The 21,317-nt window shown below is 47.8% G+C and overlaps 1 protein-coding gene across 1 annotated transcript in view; it reads left to right on the forward strand.

Annotated features, from left to right (window-relative positions):
- The window catches only part of AMFR (autocrine motility factor receptor), a 35,690-nt gene that overhangs the window by 10,383 nt on the left and 3,990 nt on the right, over positions 1-21,317 (forward strand). The window contains exons 6-13 of the mRNA XM_077751287.1: positions 1,029-1,162; positions 2,002-2,112; positions 9,581-9,771; positions 11,557-11,660; positions 16,545-16,679; positions 18,360-18,443; positions 20,365-20,549; positions 21,171-21,311. Coding sequence (XP_077607413.1) covers positions 1,029-1,162; positions 2,002-2,112; positions 9,581-9,771; positions 11,557-11,660; positions 16,545-16,679; positions 18,360-18,443; positions 20,365-20,549; positions 21,171-21,311 — 1,085 coding nt within the window. The remainder of the gene's footprint in view (positions 1-1,028; positions 1,163-2,001; positions 2,113-9,580; positions 9,772-11,556; positions 11,661-16,544; positions 16,680-18,359; positions 18,444-20,364; positions 20,550-21,170; positions 21,312-21,317) is intronic.

A 21,317-nucleotide genomic window follows, 5' to 3' on the forward strand; every position in this document is an offset into this window, starting at 1 on the left:
CTTTAAAATTTTATTTATGTTTTTATTTTGAGAGAGAGAGAGCAGGGGACGGCAGAGGGGAGAGAGAGGGAAAGAGAGAGAGTCGTAAGCAGGACTCTGGGGCTCGGCCCCACAACCCTGGGATCATGACCTGAGCTGAAATCAAGAGTTGGATGCTTAACCGACTGAGCCACCCAGGCTCCCCTAGCCACAGTTCTAAACCATTGTAATGTCTTCAGTATAAAAATCCCATCATATAGATGTATGACGATTTAACTAACAAACCCTCATTATGGATGTTTAATTGTATTCAATTGTTTGCTATTTCACATCTTTACATAATTTTTATCACATAGCAGTGTTTTTCAAAGTTTATTATTTACTTTGATAGAGGGAGAGAGAGAGAACAAGCAGGGGAGGGGCAGAGAGAATGGGAAAGAGAGAATTCCAAACGGGCTCCATGGTGTCAACACAGAGCCCAACACGGGGCTCGATCTCACAAACTGCGAGATCATGACTTGAGCCGAAATCAAGAGTCAGTTGCTTAACCTGACTAAGCCACCCAGGTACCCCACATATTAGTTCTTTTAAGGTAGTTTTATCTTGCCTTTTTTGCTTATTTTCCCATGTAATTAATCTTTAAAAAGGTTTTACATAAAATATTGTATAATGTTAATACATAACTTTATAATAAATATAATTAGTGACTATATAGTATTATACGAATTTCCAACCCATTCCCTGCTGGGCATTTGCTGGGTTTTTTGTTTTTTGTTTTTTTTATAATTGCATGGATGGACACCTTTGTGCATGAAGCTTTTAAATTTCCGATTAGTTCCTGAGAAAAGATAGTTGATGATAGAATGGCTAGGCCAGAGAGCGTGTGCATGCTTTACGGTCGTGAGGTAAATACATGTGATTGCTTCTCGAAAGATTGTTCCCGTTCAGCTTTTCCAGCGGTAAAAGCTTCTGTTGCACACCTCCCTTCGTCACCAGCAAGCTCACACTTGTTCTTGATGGTGTATTCTGTTCTTTTTCCTCTTGTTCAGTTATTTGGCAACATCTGGTTATCCATGGCCAGCTTGGTCATCTTTATGCAACTGCGTTACCTCTTCCACGAAGTGCAGCGTCGGATCCGGCGGCACAAGAACTACTTGCGTGTGGTTGGGAACATGGAAGCCAGGTGAGCGAGCATGAGCCGATGTTGCCCAAGTGCACTCATTTTAGATCTTTCCGCATAACGGATCTCAGGTTACACGAGAACTGCTTCTGTAAACTACTTAGGAAGTGGTGAGGAGAGTAGGTGGGGGCTCCGGAAGACTGCGGGTGTGGATCCCCACGGAACTGCTGTGTGATTCGGGGGTAACTTATTTAAATCTCTGTGCCTCAGTTGCTTCCTGTCCAGGGGTGATGGCAGAGCTTTCTTCCTGGAACTGTTGGGCAGGATCAGGGGACAGTGCAGGTACCGTATGGGTATGCGGTAGCTACTCGGTAAATATTTGGTGGTTCTTACTGTGTTTTATCGTCACTGGTATAAAGCAGAGGCCTCCTTGGGCTTCTGCGCTCTAGTTTATGAAGCGGGTCTCACTTATTCCATACTCACGCATGTTTACGCACATACTCTTACTCTCACCGGAGGAGGGACTCACTTGCCAACCTGAGGGTAAACCAGGCCTGACAGTGTGAGATTAGCGGCTATCCTTTTTGTGTCCAGGGGAACAGTTTGGCTGTTTGGGGGTTTGCCCAGAATGTTCTCTCAAGTCATTTTTAGCTAATGTGTTACGTGGAAGGAACTAAGAGGCGCTGTTGTTAAGACAGAGTTAGTTTCTGTGTATGTGTATAAGTTTCTTGTTTTATGATGGGCTGTGAAGAGAAAGCAGGTGTAATATTTCTGATGGTCGGCAACATTTTACGGAAGATTCCTCCGTACCTGGTGTCAGAAGAGCGAAGTTTATAAAGCGACACACCATGAACGTGTGTGGAATTGACAGCGCCGTCTGCTGGTACATTTGTCTTTTCCAGGTTTGCGGTTGCAACTCCAGAGGAGCTGGCTGTCAATAACGATGACTGTGCCATCTGCTGGGACTCCATGCAGGCCGCGAGGAAACTGCCCTGTGGACACCTTTTCCACAAGTAGGGACTGCTGTCCTGTCCAGTGCATGTGGGTGTTTGTGCTTGGCTCACGACCAGGCCTAGCAGAGGAGGCGGGGACGTTACCTCAGGCTGGCCGTGGAGCGGGTGGTGAGGGCTCGGGGGAGCTTTGCGCGGTCCTCCTCTGCCCCTCAGCCCCTTTCCTACGCGGCAGGACTGTTCCCCACTCACAAGTCCGCCATCTTAATTTCTGGGTCTGCTAACTGTCTTCATGCTCCTTGCCAATTTTAGCTCTTAAACAGAACAAATATGCCTGTAAGATTTAAAAGAAAGGAATGGGGGGAATCCTTGCTTTCAAACAGCTCATGTGCTCCCTGGAGCAAGAGAATGTATGTTTTTCCATTTTGCCAGTGTGCAAAAGCAGCACCAGAACAACACGCCAGTGCAGTGGGCTGAGTTGGGGACTGGACCGGGACCGCGGAACAGTCCAGAAGAGCTGTGACTGTATTATCAGGGATAACAACACAGGATCTTCAGAAGATCCGTAAGATTGTACCAGTTCTGTGCGGGGACAGGTTTGTTCCTCTCCCAGGGAGTGATCTTTTTTGCATATTAAGAAAGTTTTCATTTTTATATCTTTAACCTTCCTTTTTTTAGATTACCAAATAATTTTTCTTCTCCTTTTTTAATACTGGAAGGGGTTTGGAGCTGGAGTATCAGAACTGAACACATTTTTGATAGAATTTTGTGTGTGCCAGGTGCTGTGTTGGGGTCTGGGGGTGACACAGAAACCACAGACATGATCTCTGCTTTCATGCAGCTTACAGCCTAACAGAGGAGATGAACATGAATTAAGCAGGCACATTTCTGAATGTATAATTATAAACTGAGCTAAGTGCTCTAAGGGAAAGGAACGTAGTTCTTCAGAGCTTGTAGCAAAGGAATCTGACTCAAGCCTAGACGAAGTGACTCTCGGTGATGAGTGGGAGTTGAATCAGCAAAAGGATAGAGATCCTCTAGCAGGACGGAATGAGGTGTGTGGAGGGAAGGGGAGAAGAACCGGTGTGACCGGGACTTGGATTATAAGAAGGAGTGGCATTTGCTGATGCAGAAGCAGGCAGGAGCTAGAGCCTGCAGGGGCCTGAGGGCCAGCGGAAAAGGGGAGAAGTCACTGACGGGTTTAGGAGGGGTTGGGGATCAGATTTGCAGCCTAAGAAGATCAGGAGCACTAGTTAGTAATGGCCGCAGTAGTTCGGGCATGTGCTGAGAGTAACTTGGGCCACAGTGGTGGAGGGGGTTGGGGAGCAGTAGACAGATCATGGGATCGGCGTGAGAAAGGAATGGTTATCAGGGCTTCTGGTTTTGCGGCTGTGCAAATGCATGTCTAGCACTGCTATTAGTTGAGATTGGAAGACCTGAGAATCCACACACATTTCTCCAAAGTTGCTGGGAGGCGGTTGGGAAGAATAACTCCAAGAGTGTACTTCGGTCTTGAAGAAATGTAAAGCGCATGATTAGGTTAAGTTTTGCATTTGCTTTCTTGATTAAGGCAAAATTCATGCAACATACAATTAACATTGCAGGGGCGCCTGGGTGGCTCAGTCGGTTAAATGTCCGACTTCGGCTCAGGTCATGATCTCACGGTTTGTGGGTTTGAGCCCCATGTTGGGCTCTGTGCTGACAGCTAGCTCAGAGCCTGGAGCCTGTTTCAGATTCTGTGTCTCCCTCTCTCTCTGACCCTCCCCTGCTCACGCTGTCTCTCTCAGAAATAAAAAAAAAAAAAGTTAACATCATAAAGTGTGCAGTTCAGTGGCATTTAGTGCATTCCACCAAGTTGTGCAGCCACCACTTCTTTCTAGTTTCGCAAGTTTTTCATCATCACAGAATAATACCCCACACTCCTTAAAGTAATCACCCGCCATTTCTTCCTCCTCCACCGTGCAGCCACTCATCTGCTCTGTGTCTGTGGATTTGCCTGTTATGGATGGGTCATAGAAAAGGAATCCTGTCTTTGTTTTGTGACCGGCTTCCTTCACTGCGCAGAATGGTTTCACATCCCAAGTGTCAGCAAATATCAGCACTTCATTCCTTTTTTTTTTATGGCTGAATTAAAAAATGATAATTTTATAATAATTAACTTATTTACCCATTCACGTACTGATGGGCTTTTGGGCTATTTCTACTGCTTGGCTATTGCAAATAATGTGATCAAATTTGTAAACAAGTATCTGAGTACCTGTTTTTAATTCTTTGGGCTATACAGCTAAGAGTGGGATTCTGGGTCCTATGTATTTTAGTGTTTACCTTCTTGAGGAACCACCTAACCGTTTTCCACAGCAGCTACACCATTTTGTATCCCGCTGGCAGCGTGCGAGGGTTCTAATTTCTTCACGCTATGTATTATTTCACATTTATTTTTCTGTTTTATAGCTATCCTAGTGGGAAGTGGTATCTTGTTGGGATTTTGATTTGTACTTCCTTAATGACTGCTGATGTTGAGCATCATGCTTGTTGGATATTTGTGTATCTTCTTGGAAAATGTCTGCTCTAAGCCCTTTTTTGAATTGGGTCGTTTGGTCTTTTTGTTGATAAGTTGTAAGCGTTCTTTTTAAATTTTGGATACCGAACTTCCATCAGATGTTATGATTTGCAAATATCTCTTTCTGTAGGCTTTTCTTTTCAGGTTCTTGACACCGTCCTTTGATGCACACAGATTTTTCACTATTATGAATTCCAATGTACCTATGTTTTTCTTTGGTTGCTGATACTTTTAGTGTCAAATCTAAGAATCCAATGCCAAATCCGAGGTCATGAAGATTTACCCCTGTGTTTTCTGCTAGTAGTTTCATGGTTTTAGCTCTTATATTTAAGTCACTGATCCATTTTGAGTTAATTAAAAAAATTTTTTTAAATGTTTATTCGTCTTTGAGAGAGAAAGAGAGAGACAGAGACAGAGAGACAGAGACAGTATGAGTGGGTAAAGGGCAGAGAGAGAGAGGGAGACACAGAATCTGAAGCAGGCTCCAGTCTCCGAGCTGTCAGCACAGAGCCCAATGTGGGGCTTGAACCCATGAACCGTGAGATCATGACCTGGTCGAAACCAAGAGTCAGACACCTAACTGACTGAGCCACCCAGGTGCCCCTTTTTTGAGTTAATTTTTGTACATGAAGTGAGGGAGGGGTCTGACCTCATTCTTTTGCATGTGGTTGTCCTGTTGTCTCAATTGTTGAATCTCTTCTTTCCTTATGGTATGGTCTTGGGACCCTTGTTGAAATCAGTTGGCCATAGATGTTTGGGTTTATTTCTGGACTCTCAATTCCAGTGGCCTGCATGCCTGTCTTTATTCTAGTACTATGCTCTTTTGATTACTGTGAATTTGTAGTACATTTTGAAACTGGGAAATGGTGAGTGCTCCAACTTTTTCTTATTCCATATTGTTTTGACTTGTTTGGGGCCCCTGAAATTCTGTATGAATTTGAGGATCCATGTTTCCATTTCTGCAGAAAAGGCCATTGGAATTTAATAGGGATTGTGTTGAATCTGTTGATCACTTTGGGGAGTATTACTGTTGTAAGAATATTATGTGTTTCAAGCCATGAACATTAATGTCTTTCTTTTTATTTAGATAGTCTTTAATTTCTTTTGGCAATCTTTTGTAGTTTTTAGTGTCAAGTCTTTCATCTCCTTGGTTAAATTTATTCCTAGGTATTCTGTGCTTTTGGATACTGTTGTAAATGGAATTGTTTTAATTTCCTGTTTGGATTATTCATTTCTGCTGTGTAGAAGCATAGCTGATCTTTACACATTGCTCTTATACTGTGCAACTTTACTGAAGTCAGTGATTAGCTCTATTGTAGTTTGTGTGTGTGTGTGTGTGTGTGTGTGTGTGTGTATTGTTTGGGATTTTCTATAGTAGGATCATATCATCTGTGAATAGAGCTGGTTTTACTTACTTTTTTATTATTTGGAAGTCTTTATTTCTTTTTCTTGCCTAATTGCTCTGGCTAGGACTTGATGTACAGTGTTGAATAGTAGTGGTGAAAACAAGATCCTTGTCTGTTCCAGAGCTTGGAGGAAAAGCTTTTCATCTTTTACTATTGAGTATGAGATTACCTGTGGGTTTTTCATGAATGTATTTTATCATGTTAAGGATGTTGCCTTCTATTCCTAATTGCTGAATGTTTTTATCATGAAAGAGTGGTCAGATTTGTTAAATGGTTTTTCTGCCTCTATTGAGATTATCATATGGTTTTTTTCTATGTTTTTTTTTTCTGTTGTTCTAGTGTATGTTACACTGATTCATTTTCTTATGTTCAACCTCACTTGCATTCCTAGGATAAATCCCTCTTGTTTGTGGTATGTGATCATTTTAATGTGCTGTTGGGTTTGGTTCACTGGTGTTTTGTTGAGGATTTTTGCATCTACATTTATAAGAGATACTGATCTGCAATTCTCTTGTGGTATCTGTGTTTGGTTTTGAAATCAGGGTAATGCTGGCTTCATAGTACACGATGGGGAGGCTTATATCCTATATTTTGGAAGATTTTGAGTAGAATTGGTGTTCATTCTTCTTCACATATTTGGTAGAGTTCACCAGTGCAGCCGTCTGGTCCTGGGTTTTTTCTTTCTGGGAGACTTTTTTACTGACTCAGTTTCTTTACTGTTGGCAGTTTTCTATTTTGAGTCATTTTAGGTAATTTCTTTGTTTGTAGGAATTTGCCCATTTTATCTATATTCTCTGATTTGTTGGGTTAAAATTACTTACAGTTTTCTGTTATAATTTTTACCATTGCTGTCAGGTTGGTATTAATGTTCCTACTTTCTTTTTTTTTCATACTTTCATTTTTGATTTTAATTATTTATATCTTTTCTTAGTGCTGGTAAGNAACCAGCTTTTTGTTTCATTGATTACTCCATTGTTTCTCTGTTTTCTATTTTCAGTTACCTATGCTCGAATCTTTATTATTTTCTTCCTTCTTCTGGCTGTAGGTTTCTTTGCTCTTTTCTAGTTTCATAAATCTAAAGTTAGGCTATAGATTTGAAGTCTTTTTTCTTTCTATGCATTTTTAGCTATAAAAGTCTCTGAGGCATTGCTTTTGGTGCATCCCATAAATTTTGGTATATTATGTTTTTTATTTCATTTGTCTCAGTATTGTCTAATTGCTCAAGGGTTTAATTTTTAAAACACTCATCTGCCTTGGTTGAGTGAACAACACATATATAGGACCTCTTGGTTTGCCCTACTTTGTAGCTCTGGTTAATAGAATGGGAGCGAGTTTGTGGGATGATAGTTGTTTGATGCTGGTCTCAGCCTGTCGATAATCAGTATCGGGGCTGCATTGGCCTTTGTGGTTCTTATTAAACTTGAGGGAAAAAGTTTGTAGTCACAGGTCTTAGAAAGCACATAGCGCACTGGGGCCACACAATGAGATTGTGGGTAGGGTGAAAGTGTCGGACCGGGGTTCTGCTTTTATTAGGCTGCTTTTATTAGGGTGAAGGGTAGAGGCCTAGGGCTTCATGGCCTCATGCTTTCTTGGTGAATTTAAAACATAAGAATAGGAGTTTAAAGCACAGAAAGAGAAGACACAGCCTGTCCACTTGATCAGTTTTCAAAATCAACCAAGATCTCTAAAACAAACGGGGGTAAGGGAGATGGGGCTGGCTCTTTGTTTAGTCATGTGGCTGGCAGTGTGTGTATTCGAGACAGTCATCTTTGAAGTGGAGCTCAGGCTTTCAAAGCTTAAAGCAGGCACTTGCACTACAAAAAGAAAAGCTGTCTGTCAGGGCTTAATACTGCAGTAATCAAGGGCAGATCTGTTTTAATTTGTGATAAGACTTAATGTCTAGATTCTAGCAGATTGTATAGCTAGATAATTTGTTTTGATAGAGGATGTCTTTGCAAGCTTTCATTCAGAGTCCGACAAATATTCCATTACACTGAGGTATCACTTAGAAGGAGGAGAAATACTCTTTCGATAGAGTAGTATTATAGTTAGAGAGAAAAATACGTGTTTTCTCTGAAGTTTGGTTTCTTTAGCTGTGAAAGTCTAACATTTTATTTTTAAGGCAACTGTATCTAGTCCTCACCTAGGAGTTTTCGGGCTATTATATTTAATGTGGGAGGTTTTCACAGAATATGAAATTAGGTTTGCTTCTGAAAAGTGTGTCACAATGTGGCATTATTGGAGAGCGCCCAGGATCTTAACATCCTTCGGTAGTCCCACACAGGGCTAATTTTACGGGTGGTCTGATTTAAGGGTGTTCATTAGGGAAGTGGACTTGTATTAATTAATTATCTACTTATTTATTTATGAGAAAAGGAAACAAACTTTTAAAATACGTAATCATTGATTTGGCTGACTTAAATGATCGCAAACAAGTACTTTATTTATAGCTGATGTATATTTCAAATGTGGTAGTGTTGGCTGTACACCTTCAGTGTTTTGTCACATTACTGTCATAAACTCTTCTGTGCGGAGATAGTCAGATGTGGCTCCATCTTGGCCTCAGGGAGAATTTTGATACCTAAGTACTAATAGGTTCCCAGAGGTTCTAGGGATCATCACATTAGGGCGAGGCTCTCTTTCATAACTTTATATGTGCCCATGTCCCTGGAAACTAAAAATGACACTGAGGAAGTGAGCACTTTTTATTCAGTCCCTCCTTGAACTCTTAGAAGAAAGATAACGTGTTATGGGGTGGGAAGCCTTCTTGAGATCTTAGAAGAAAGGTCATGTATTGTTATAAAATAGGAAGGAACCTTAGAAGATCACTTCATCCAAACTTTTTGATTTTGTTAATACATTTCCTGTTAATGACAACACAAGTAGTTATCATGTCTGGCATAATTAGGGTATTGTCGTCTTCTGAAAGAGGGGGTAGAAGAAGCTTCCAGCCTTGTTGGGAAAGCAGAGGGCTGGAGAAGCTGAGGTGGCAGGTGTAAGGGAGGGGTCATAAGTAAGTGAGATGAGGGTGGCGTGAGGACATAGGGGTTGTGATGCTGGATGAGGTACCTCAGCAAATGTACTCTTAGCAAATAATGGTCTTGGGAGTGAGCTGGAAGGAGAGGAGCTGTAGTTAGACATCTTTGAAGTCAAGAGTTTGAAGAGAAGGCCAAGATCATGACCGTGTTAGTGAGTAGCTAAAGTAGAGTGAGAACAGATTGTTGGAGTAGAAGATTCAAAGACGTAAGAGGCTAGGGTGTTGGGTGATTCAGCCACATGGATTTTGAAGTAGTCAATGGAGTTGGAAAGGAAGATGTGATGGAGTCTTATTGAAGAAGGGTCATGACCAGGCGCTCGGTAAGTGATCACGTATGTTGATGGATTAACGTTCACAGAACACACTAGAAGTATATGAGTAAAGTTACTGTCAACAGATGTTTCTCAACATTTAAATTTCACTATTGGTAAATAGAAGCCAAAGTTGCAGCATATTTGCTACATTCAGAGTACTTTTGATGAGTTCTCATAAAATGCTAAGGATATCTTATTTTGGACTTTCCGGTAGCTCCTGCCTTCGTTCCTGGCTAGAACAAGACACCTCCTGCCCAACATGCAGAATGTCTCTTAATATCGCTGACAATAACCGGGTCCGGGAGGACCATCAAGGAGAGAACTTGGATGAGAATTTGGTTCCTGTAGCAGCCGCCGAAGGCCGACCTCGCTTAAACCAACACAATCACTTCTTCCATTTTGATGGTTAGTTTCAACCTCTAAAACCATACCTAAGGGGTTTTCTCCCCTAAGGGGATGCTCGTTTAATTATAAATTGCCCTGTGTAGGCCAGTTTAATAGAAATATTTCCATCTCGATTGAAAATGTTCAGTAGGCATGGATGGCACTGGGGAGTTACTCTGTGCCAGGCATTTGCTGGATTGTGTGTGAATATGGGGGTGGGGGAGGAAGTGGAGGGGGAAGGGGAGGAGGAGGAGGAGGAGGAGGAGGAGGAAGAATTAATATGAACTCAGCCAGGACTATGAGGACCACACTTAATGATAGTTAACCATTGATGATAATTTATTGCATCAGTGTAGTACTTATGAAGGGCCATTGAGTAGACTTTACAGTGAGTACCAGTGAGCAGAATCAGAGCTGGAACCTTTTTCTCATCCGTAAAATATGAATATTCTGCCTCTCAGCAGTTTTGAGAGGAGTTTAGTAAAAACCCTACTTAAAATTCTGAAGCCATGGGCCCCACACCAGGGGCTAGTTGATCATCCTTTAATTCATGTTGCAATAAGCTGTTGCGGATTCTCATCCCTTCCGATAGCACTGAATTCCATGAATTCATATTGTTACCATGAAACAGGCATCCCTGGGATTTTGTTAGGAGGGCTGCTGTCCTCATCTGTGATTTGAGTTGTTGGGGGTGGAGCATGGTGGGAGCCATGGAGAGTTGGTGAGACCCCTCATGGGAGGATCAGGGGCTGTCGGGTCCTGTCACTGAGCCTGGGAGGTGAGGTGGCGTGGCTGGCTGGGCCACGGGCGCCGGAGGGCTGAGAGGCAGCTTTGTTGGCTGTCGCTTAAGGCCTCTCCCAGGTAGGACTTCTGAAACAGGCCAGCAGATCTTGCACTTGCACTTGGGGCCCAGCTGTATAAGCTGTTACTCTATGAATGTTTACTAAAAATATAGTCAAATAGAAAAGTCAACTTTGTTTCTCCCTGGTAACTACATGAAATAAGAATCCAGTTTTTTAACAGCCACATTTTTGTTGGGCAAGACTTGAGACAGCCATGGAACCTGTTTTTATATTCCACGCCTCAGTGCTTTTTGTGAAGGAAAGCAAAATAACCCCTCAACATGTGGCTTGATATCACGTGATTGCACAGCCAATACTTGGGGGTGTTTTAACTTAGGGTCCCCCTTTTCTTGGGGAAATGGCAGTAGCAGCAGATCTCTTGGTGCGTTTAGTCCACAATCCTGTGTCGTGGGACTCCTTGAAAAGAATTTCGAATCGAGTCAGAAAACCAAGGTCTTTAAATCACATGATGCAGTAGAAAATACCTCATGATAACAGTTGGGAAACTGATGTCTCCACATGGGTGGTTTGTGGACAGCGTGACAGGAGCACGAGCCCCTCTCTTATAGCAGCCCTAGAGCCTTGAAAGCTTTCCTTCTGTGCCAGGCAGAGAGCAGAGTGACCTGTGGGTTCAGGGCCTCTGGAAAGCGGGAGGGCCTAGTGGTGAGGGAGTCTGGAACCTGGGTGTCTGGTTGCAAATCCACCGTAATTAAGTTGTGTGATCTTGGGCAAGTCATCTGATTCGTGAGCGCCCTCGGGACGAAAGACCACGGGAACCGAGTCATCTCTGAGAAGAGTAAAATGGGGTAAAAACACCGATGATTCAGTGAGCTCATCCATGTGAAATACTTGGAACAAAAGGCCTGGCACAGGGGAACCAGCTGGGGTCCCAGAGTGGCCGATCCCAGGCCGGACCACACAGGGTACAAGATCTCTAACTTGCACCGGTTCTCGTTTGTCTTAGGGTCCCGGATCGCAAGTTGGCTGCCAAGTTTCTCCGTTGAGGTGATGCACACCACCAACATCCTAGGCATCGCGCAGGCGAGCAACTCCCAGCTGAATGCGATGGTAAGGGCCGCGCTTTGGGGTGGTTAGTGATCCCGGGGGCGCTGGACGCTGTGTGTGCCGGGGGCTCCACTCTGTCCGAGTAGCAGCGTTTTCAGGGGCCTGTTACATAGGTACTGGGACCACTTCAGTTCATGTGTTTTAAAATTTGAAATTGCTTTGGAAACCAGCCTTCAGTTTAAATATTATTTATTTATTTTGAGAACGAGGGAGAGAGAGAGACAGAGGGAGAGAACCCAAAACAGGCTCTACGCTCAGTATAGAGCCTGATGTGGGGCTTGATCCCACGACTGTGAGATCATGGCCTGAGCCAAAGTCAGGAGTCAGACACTTAACTGACTGAGCCCCGCAGGCACACCCCACTTCTGGTTTAGCTGTATGGCAGATCATCTGTCCGTTTCTGAGCGCTGCTGTATTCGCTCTGCTGTGATCTAGGCCAATCTTGGGGTTCTGCTTGATTTGAGCCAAAAATATAAGGAGACTTAGTGACTGGAGAAGATGACGGGCCTTTTATTAAAAGTTGTATGAGGCCTGCTAAATGTGTTTTCCTGACCCCCCTTTTCCTCTCCCAAATAAGTACACACAAACGCACCCACACACGTCTATGGGTATATGCATATATCTATATACCTTGAGATACGGAGGCACGCAGACTGTTAACTCAAGGATACTGTTCAAATATCTTCTGTATTTCTCTAAAGCTCTGCCATATGGCATGTATTTTTGTTTCAGAGAAACATGTCATTATCATTGCAACGTAGTGTTCGTTGTGATCCTGAATGCGGGACTCTTAAAATGCTAACTACTGTAGTTCTGCTTAGATAGGGCTGCCGGCTGACCCAGTAAGCCTGCTCCATCCTTCAGAGAGGCACCAGTTCATTTGTTCGTTCATTCCTTTATCCTGATGTATTTAGTTACTTGACAAGTCTGTACTGCGAGCCTGCTCCCGCAGCCGGCACAACGCAGTGTGAAGGGTTGCATAGCACCTGCCACGTGAACCAGGTGGATGTGGGCCCCACTTGCAGGAAGTGTAGATTCCAGCTGGGGAGACTGGTTATAAACACAGACAAGTAAGATTGTTGCTGATGCCGCGGGCGCTCTGAAGGCAGTAAGGCCGGCAGTGAGGCGGAGTTGGAGCTTGTAAGGGCTGTTTCAGTGGAGGAGTCTGAGGAGTTGTGACACACGCCGAGTTTGCAGAGCCGGGTCCTGGCAGGGGTTAGTAGGCCACAGTTCAAGTATTAGAAGGCTGTTCAAGGCCTTTTTCCTCCCACAGGGACCTGACGGGACATTTACAAGAATGATTTGCTCCTGAGAGACCGGGTTATAGAGGGGCAGGGATGGGAGCAGCGAGCCTAGTTAGGGGGCTATACCATGATGCAGGTGAGAAAAGATGGTGGTGTGGACCAGGGCGTTGGCAGTAAGAATGAAAAGAAGGGGCAGCTTGAAGACACTTTGGGACAATGCGCTGACAGGACTCGACAACACTTTACTTTGGGAGAGCAGACGGTGGGCCTGCGAACCGAGATGGGCGGAAGCAGGGCTGAGGACAGGGCCTCGGCTGTCCCCCAGGAGGTGAGCCGTCCACATGTAGGTGCCCCGTAGGCGTCTGGGCCTCGCCGAAGCGGTCGGGCTTGAGGTGGACGCTGGGAGTTCTCGGTCTGCAGGCGCTCCTGGAGGCGGGAGCAGTCTCTTCCTGGGAGAGGATGCGGCTCACAAGGAGGAGAGGCCTCCGTGCCAAGGGCTGGCAGAGAGGGAGGAGCCACGTGGTGACTGAGGAGGAGGGAGACCGGGAGAAGGTGCCAGGCGAGCGTGTGGGGATTCTTAGAAGGTGAGGTCGGAGGAGGACGTGTTGGATTTGGCCGAGTGTGGCGGTTGGTTAGCTGCGGAGGAAGAGGCCGTCTCCGTGGCCTGAGGGATGGCTACTCAGGGCGGGTGGGGAAGGGAGTGCGCACTGCAGAAACCGGGTCCCGCGGCGTGTTGTAAAAGGGAGCGGAGCAGTAGACATGGTAACTGGCGAGGGTTATCTGTCAGGGGAGCTTTTGGCTCTTCAAAAAAATTTTTTTCAAAGGTTTTTGAGCAGGTCCTTTATATGCAAGTTTCAGAAGCTATCGGGGAGGATCCGGGGGAGTCACACTCCCATCCTTTGGTCCATCCGCCCAGCCCCCGGCCCAGGGACGGCTGCAGAATCACAGTTTGTCTCTGTGACTGGCTCACTTCACTGGCCCCAGCGCCCTCCGAGTTTGTCCATGTGGTAGCAGGGCTCAGAGTTTCCTCGTAGGCCGAACGGTATTCCGTTGTGCGGGGAGATCACACGTCGCTTAAGTGTCCGTCCGCCAGTGTCCGCGTGGGTTGCTCCCACTTTGGGCTGTCGGACGGCGCGCTGCGATGAGCGTGGCCGTGCAGGTTCTAGTCTCTGTTCTCGGTTCTCGCGTCTTCTGAGTCCCCATGGGTCTTTATCTTAAAGATCAATTGGGAAGCATGCTTGGGGTGCGAATAGGAATGATTGCTAGAGGGAGAGAGGGAAGGTGGGGCGCCAACAGGAAAGTAAAGATGAAAGAGCAGAGACTGAACTAGAGGACGGGGTTGGGAGCCGGAGCAGGACAGAGGCATTCGCCTTTGTTAGGAGGGAGCGAGGTAGCTCCAGGGCGTCACTAAGATGTGGCTTAAATGGAAGGCCTGGCCTGTGATAACCAGCAGGCGGAAGCAGCCTGAGTGTCCTCAGGAGAATGGATGAACGGATTGGGAAAGTATAGTACGTGCATACGATGGAGTATTAGCCAGCCTGTAGAAAGCAGGAAACCTCATCACTGCTCCAACATGGATGAGCCTCTGGGACGATCTGCTGAATGAAATAAGACCATCAGAGAAAGACAAACACTGCACGTTCTACTCCGGTGATGGATCTGGATTAGTCACGCTCTTAGGGACAGAAATTAGAACCAGGGGCTGGTGGGGAGGGCAATGGGCAGTCGCTGTTCAGGGTTTCAGTTTTGCAGGGCAGCACAGTTGTAGAGATCTGTTGCATGGCCATTTGTATATGGTTCGCCCCACCGTACCCTCCAACATGGTTGAGATGGTTGTATGTTTTTGACCATAATAATAACGGAAAAAGGCCTGGGTTCCTGCTGGCTCTTGCTTCCTCAGGGAGGCCCTCAGCCACGTCGGCAGTGTGTGTGAGTGGCATAGATGGTCTGCAGTGTGGCGGCCACCCACTGGCTCGTGTCAGGCGCCACGTGTGGGCTTCAGGGTCTGGCAGCTTTTGAAAGCTCTGCCTCACCTGCTCCCTAAACAGTCAGAATGATGGGCACATACCCCTCGAGGAATAAGAATTGTTCTTGGGGTTGGTGTGTTTAGAATTCTCTGATAGGCCCTGGCTGGTCGTTGTCCAGCTCTAGGATGGATTGGAATAGCCTATTTTTAGCATAATCAATTTACTAGAACCATACATTTTTTATAAAGATCCAATATTTAATTCGCTGGGTTTCCTGGAAGAAAAGCTTTGGTCTGGGAAATGGATCTCAGGCACGCTACTATTTGGGCAATGAGGGGAAGCTGTTGAAGAGTGGAGAAGAATGTTACCTGACTGTCTAGGTTTTACAGACTCTTCTCCACTTAGTGTTCATTTGACCTGGGGGGAAAGTGATCAGCTCCCATTCGTAGAAACCCTGAGGGACCCAGGAGTTGGAGGGGGTGGGGGCGTGGGTCCCACTGCTGGGCTCTGCCTCTCTAGCCCTCTCACCCCAGTGACACTAAGCGAAGCTTTGTGTGTGTTTCACCCTGGTCTTTGCACTCAAGGCCCTGACGTTGGGCGCCTTCCCCTCCTTGTGCCCTTATAACACGATGTCCTGAGGAGCTAATTATAAGGTGGTGTATATAAGGTATATATAAGGTCATAGACTTCCCTTTGCCTCTAAAGCAATCACATTTTTCCTGCTCTTTTTGTTCTTTTGATCATTGGGGCTTTTCCACCAATAAAACCATGAGCATAAGGATTGTAAGATGATACACATACCTGAGAAACAAAATCTGGGCCTTTGATGCGAATATGGGTGGTGGTATGCTTGGAGACCTGTGCCATCTTCCCCAGACACAGGCTGCCGCTCAGAACCCCAGGCAGATTCAGAGACGTTTCTAGAGCGCGGTTTGAAACCCACAGCTCTAGTGTTACGAATTTACATTCTTTATAATCTTTTTTTTTGGATGGTGGTATAATTTACATAGGGTAGATTCACCCTTTGTGGTATCCAATGCTGTGTATTTGGTCAAACTCCTACGATGGTGTGGCCACCACCATACTCATCGTATAGAAGAGTGCCACCTCCCCTCCCCCCCAGATTCCATTGTGCCCTTTTGTAATCACTTCCTCTCCCTACCCTCCACCTCTGGCAACCACTTACCAGTTTTCTGTCCCTTTAATTCTGCCTGTTCTAGAATGTCCTTATAAAGTGCTTAGCCTTTTGAGCTAAGCTCTTTCACTTAACCTGATGCATTGGAATTTCATCCATGTGGATGTGTATCAGAAGTCTGTTTCTTTTCGGCATTATTCTTTAAGGAGAACATGTTTTTATACCTGATTTATACTGCGCTTTAAAATGAATACTTTTTGAAACTGGAATATTCTAGTCGAATCTGTTTCAGGATCCAGCCGGATTTCCGTGCTCTTTTTATTTTGAAATCATTGCTGTCCCAAGCTCCCTGTTTGTCATCCTGGACGAATGCTAGAATGAGTGAGGTTTGATGGTGGCCAGCAGAGTAGAGGGGCGCCTTGCCTGTGTGTTCAGGGCAGGATGCCAAGTTCAGTGCCCAGAGCTTGCCATGCAGCACGGCGCCAAGGAGTAACTGTTGGAGGTGAACGTTTCCAAGGCTTCCGTATTTGTGTTCCTACAGGCTCATCAGATTCAAGAAATGTTTCCCCAGGTTCCATACCACCTTGTGCTGCAGGACCTCCAGCTGACACGCTCGGTAGAAATAACAACAGACAACATTTTAGAAGGACGGATTCAAGTACCATTTCCCACACAGGTATGCTGGGGTTTTATGCCTGAAAAGTGGATTCTGTCTTCACAGAGATTTAATCCTGTAGATGAACTCTTACGATATGAGGAGGGGTTTCTGTGAAGTTCCTCACTTTCCAAAGTTTCTTTGAGGAGAGGCCCATCTAGGAGGCTCAGACTAAGACCAGGACAAGAGTGTTTGGGCGATGTTTATACAGACACACACCGCAGGTCAGCCGGCCCTCGCCTGTCCAGGAGGTCATAGCCTTGGTTCCTCCGGCCAGGGATCGGCAACCTTTCTCTGTAAAGGGCGGATAGGCTTAGGCTCTGAGAGTCCCGCGGCCCCGTGGTCACGTCTCAGCTGTGCCACGTAGCGCTGCAGCAGCCATGGACAGTGTGCGAGAGGATGTGCCGGACCATGTTCTAGCAAACATTTATTCATAGAAGTAGGTGGAGGGTGCATCTGGCTGCAGGCCAGAGCTGACCCCCAGCTCTAGGACGTAATACCTTCTGTCTCTCGTTGGCTTTGCACATTGGTGGGGTTTTCATAGCTGTAATGGCTAGGTGATGCTTATACTTCTGTTTTTAAAAGGTCACATTTCCTGGCCCATTGTACAACCTCTTTGATTGGTACAAGAAATATTAACATTTGATTTATTTACTCTCATGTTGATTATTGGAGTAGATTTGACATACAATGTTATATTAATTTCAGATGTACAGTAGCGATTTGACACAGTATTAACATTTTGAAGCAAGCTTTCTGGCAGAACCAGGGGATATGTATGTGACCAGTGAGTCATCTAACAAGAAATTACTCACCTTCATGTATAAGAATATATGGAAATCTGTTAATAAAATCCTAATACTTGAGAATCTTTCAAGAGAGAACAAGCCTAGAGCATGGAGTCAAATGGGCTGATGTTAGACTTGCCTTCTCTGTCCTTCCCTATCTGACCTGACTGTTGGCTTTGGATTATCCAGCAGCAGAGCCTGGGACAAGGATTCGAGTGCCAGGGGTTCATTTGGGAAGGTTGCAGGAAGCGCAGGCAGCAGGTGGGGCTGCGAGATGGCGGTGGGGGAAGGCTGCCAGGAAGGGTTTGTTACTTAGCAGGTGACCGTCGTGGATGCCTAGAGCTTGATCCCACCGGGGCCTCCGGAGCGGTGGCGCAGGAGCATTTATATGCCATCTGCTGGCTGACGGCTGCTTGAGGGGGTGGGGTGCACAGTGACCTTGTGAAACCAGAGCGAGCTCTTGGGCAGTGAATGACAGAAGCTGGGCGGCCAGCACTGATGTGACAGGACCAGTAAGGAGAAGAGCAGGGCCCCGGAGCGTCTGTGGCCTTGGCCAAGATCTCAGACCAGCTAAGAATGGGAAGAACGACAGTACCTACTTTACAGGGTGTTAAATGGTCATGTTGGGTTTCTGCAAGTGTTCAGTGTTCCCTGCTGTTGACTTGTCACTGTCGTGCGGTCACTGTCCCTGAGGAGACACTGAATGCAGAGCCAGTTGATAACTCAGGCTCAGGCTCCCTTGTCTTCTCTTCGATCTTAGTAGCATCTTCATTTCTTTGCTGCTGCAGACTCTATCAAAAGCCCAGACTGTGCTGGGGACCAGTGCTCCCTCTGCACCCCCAGGCTTTCCCTGGCCCTGTCCCATAAGCCCCTGGGCAGCTCTGTACCATCTGTGGTGCTCTGTCTCTTGCAGCGCTCCGACGGCATCAGGCCCGCGCTGAACAGTCCTGTGGAAAGGCCAAACGGAGACCAGGAGGAGGGAGAGGCTTCTGTGCAGGTAAGGCGTGCACGCGGGGGTGACAGTGTACGGGGCGGGGCCGTCATGTGGTGCCCAGCGGTGGCCTTCAAGTCCTGCTCCTGATGTTTGTGAGGCCTTGGGCAGGGGTGTCAGAGAGGCCTTGTGCCACATCGTCGCGCTGTGTCAGGGTAGCAAACCCAGCTGTGCCCACGCCATGGCCTGCCGCCCGCCCCCCGGGCCTTATCCTTGGGAGCTGGAGGAGAACGAGTCATGCTGTCCCCGGGCCAGCCCTGCCGTCTGGAGCTTGAGCCATAGCCCTAGGAGGGGCAGGGGGAAGCCGGGCGCGGGCAGGACTCGGGTGATGGGACTCCTCCGAACCCAGACAGAGACTGACGGGGGCTCGGCTCTCTCTGGCTGAAGCCGCCGAAGTCTTCTCCCCGACACTCCCTTGGCCAGCTCAGCATTTCCAAGTGCTTCCGTGCACTTCACGCAAATGAGACGCCCTGAGAGGTGTAGGGGTGGGGACGGGTGTGGTTATCTTGAGAGCCAGATCGGCCTGGATATCCACTTCGGGTGAGTCGAGGTGGCCGTCCCTTCCGAAGGCAGCTCCTCTGTCTAGTCTCCAGAGGTGCCCCCCTGCCCCATGCTCTCAGCCCCCCCAGCCTGGGGCTTCTGGCTCACACCCAAATGATTCCCATTTGCTTAATCACCACACTTTCCAGAAACTTTCTGGAAAGTAAAGTATTTTACTTGGTATTCACCGCAAATGAGCCTGTCTCTGTGCTGCTGTGTCTGTGACGTGGGGCTTCCCACACGAGGGGCTGGTGTGAGGCTGACGCGGGGGCTGCCTTGTCCACCAGTGTCGTTCGGGGGTCTTCCCGAAGCAGCTGCTCTGATGGATGAATGCCACGGAAGCTGCTTTCACCTCACTCCTTGCATGCTTTTCCCTGCAGATAGGGAGCCCGAGAAACTAGACTTTCTCAAGTCCGTTGCTGAGTTAAATTTTTCACGCCCAAATCCACGTCTGGATTACGCAGCATTTGTGAAGTGGCACCTGGGTGCTGAAGAAGGAATTCAGTTTTGCCTTCCTGGGTGTTTGGGTGGCATAGCAGGCCCAGCTTAGATTTGAGTGCTAGGCTGGCCAGGGGCCCCTGGGGGTGGAGCACGTTCCATTTCTGTCCTGATCCCCAACTCTGTTTTTGTAGTTAGTGCGGAGATTTCTGAACTTTTCCTAGCACAGTGAAGGGAATGTACTTGTTTCACAAGGAACGTGCTGTATGGTGTTTCTGGTTGTTCTTAAGACGTATGAAGTCCTTGGATAACAGCCTGGTTAGGAAAAGCCTCGACGTGGCACAAGCATGGCACTAGCTGTGCTGGTTGGTACTGAGTGCGGGGTCTGTACCTGCCCGAGCTCGGGCTGCTCGGAAGCCAGCAGAACGGGGGGCGGGCAGCATCCGTTTCCCTCCTTCGTCTCCTCCATTTACCAACTGCTCTTTCTGCCTCCTCCAGGGTGGGGCTCAGGAGGAGGGTGGGATAGGACAGGACACGTGACCCCCCACGGGTGTGTGCACGCATGCACACGTGTGTGCTACACGTGTGGGTGTATCACAGGCATTGCATGACAGATCCCCCGTCCCATCTAGCAGCAGAAACCTCAGCTGTAAATTCCCAGAATGTAAACTTGGAGTTAACCCTTGTTTTCCGAGAGTACGGTTTCCAGGTGCCTGTGTTATTCATACCGGTGATCATCTACAAACACTCACTGGTCTTGAACATGTAGCGTGAGTCAGGTGCTGTCCTTAGCGGTGCCCAAGCCCGAGGCAGCAGCCCTCCGGGAGCCCACGCCGGCCGTTAGGCATATGCTGGTGGTTCCTGGCTCCCTGGGGGTCCAGAAGAACACGCAGGCGCTCGGGGTGGGCGGCCTGTGCTCACCGCGGCCCCCTGCTTCCTCTGTGCCCAGACTGCACGTGTGCCGCTAGACCTCAGTCCTCGGCTGGAGGAGGCCTTGGACTTCAGCGAGGTGGAGGCGGAGCCCAGCGAGGGGGAGGACTTCGAGGCCCGGGGCAGCCGCTTCTCCAAGTCTGCTGACGAGAGGCAGCGCATGCTGGTGCAGCGGAAGGATGACCTCCTGCAGCAGGCTCGCAAGTACGTCCGGCCCCGGCCCTCACTCACGCAGGTCTCCGGTCACACCCCGGTGGCCCCGTCCTGGCTTTTCAAACAGATTCCAACATTGAAAACCCGTTAGAAACATTCACATTCCAAACCTCTCTTGGGAAAGCAAAGGGTCCGGACCTAACTGGTGGCCTCCCAGGGCCTCCCGTGCGCGTCTTCGGCCACACTTATAACGGAGCACCCGCGTGCCGGTGTGTCCTGGGCCCTCGGAGGGGCTTCTGCTGCTCCGAACCCTCGGAGGGAGCGCCGTTACTGCATCCACGTGAGAAGTGGGGCTGAGGAAACAGGCCCAGAGAGGCCGGCCCCGGCCCGGTGTCCGCTCCCAGGCCACCCTCTTGGCTGCTGTGGCTGCAGCTGGAGCGTGGGGGTTGGGGGGGGGGCCCTGTGGTGGCTGGAGAGAGCGAGGCCGGGCGACCGCTTGACCGGCGTCCTCCCCGGTGCCGAGAGCCTCTGCCCTTCTGTCTGGGGACGGGTGTCTTTTCCACGGGCTGGTGCCGAGTGACCGCCCGAAGGTGCCCGAGAAGCTGTGGGTTTCTGCGTGTGCGTGTCCCAGAGCGTCCCTCGTCCCTCACGTGAGGCCTTTGGGTTTTGTAGGCGTTTCCTGAACAGAAGTTCTGAGGTCGACGCAGCCTCGGAGCGCTGCCCCTCGGCAGAAGGCACAGCGTCTGACCCCGTGACCCTGCGCCGGAGGATGCTGGCCGCGGCCGCCGAACGGAGGCTCCAGAAGCAGCAGACGTCCTA

This window comes from Crocuta crocuta, unplaced genomic scaffold (genome assembly GCF_008692635.1).
Source record: "Crocuta crocuta isolate KB4526 unplaced genomic scaffold, BGI_CrCroc_1.0 scaffold124, whole genome shotgun sequence".
Lineage (NCBI taxonomy): Eukaryota > Metazoa > Chordata > Mammalia > Carnivora > Hyaenidae > Crocuta > Crocuta crocuta.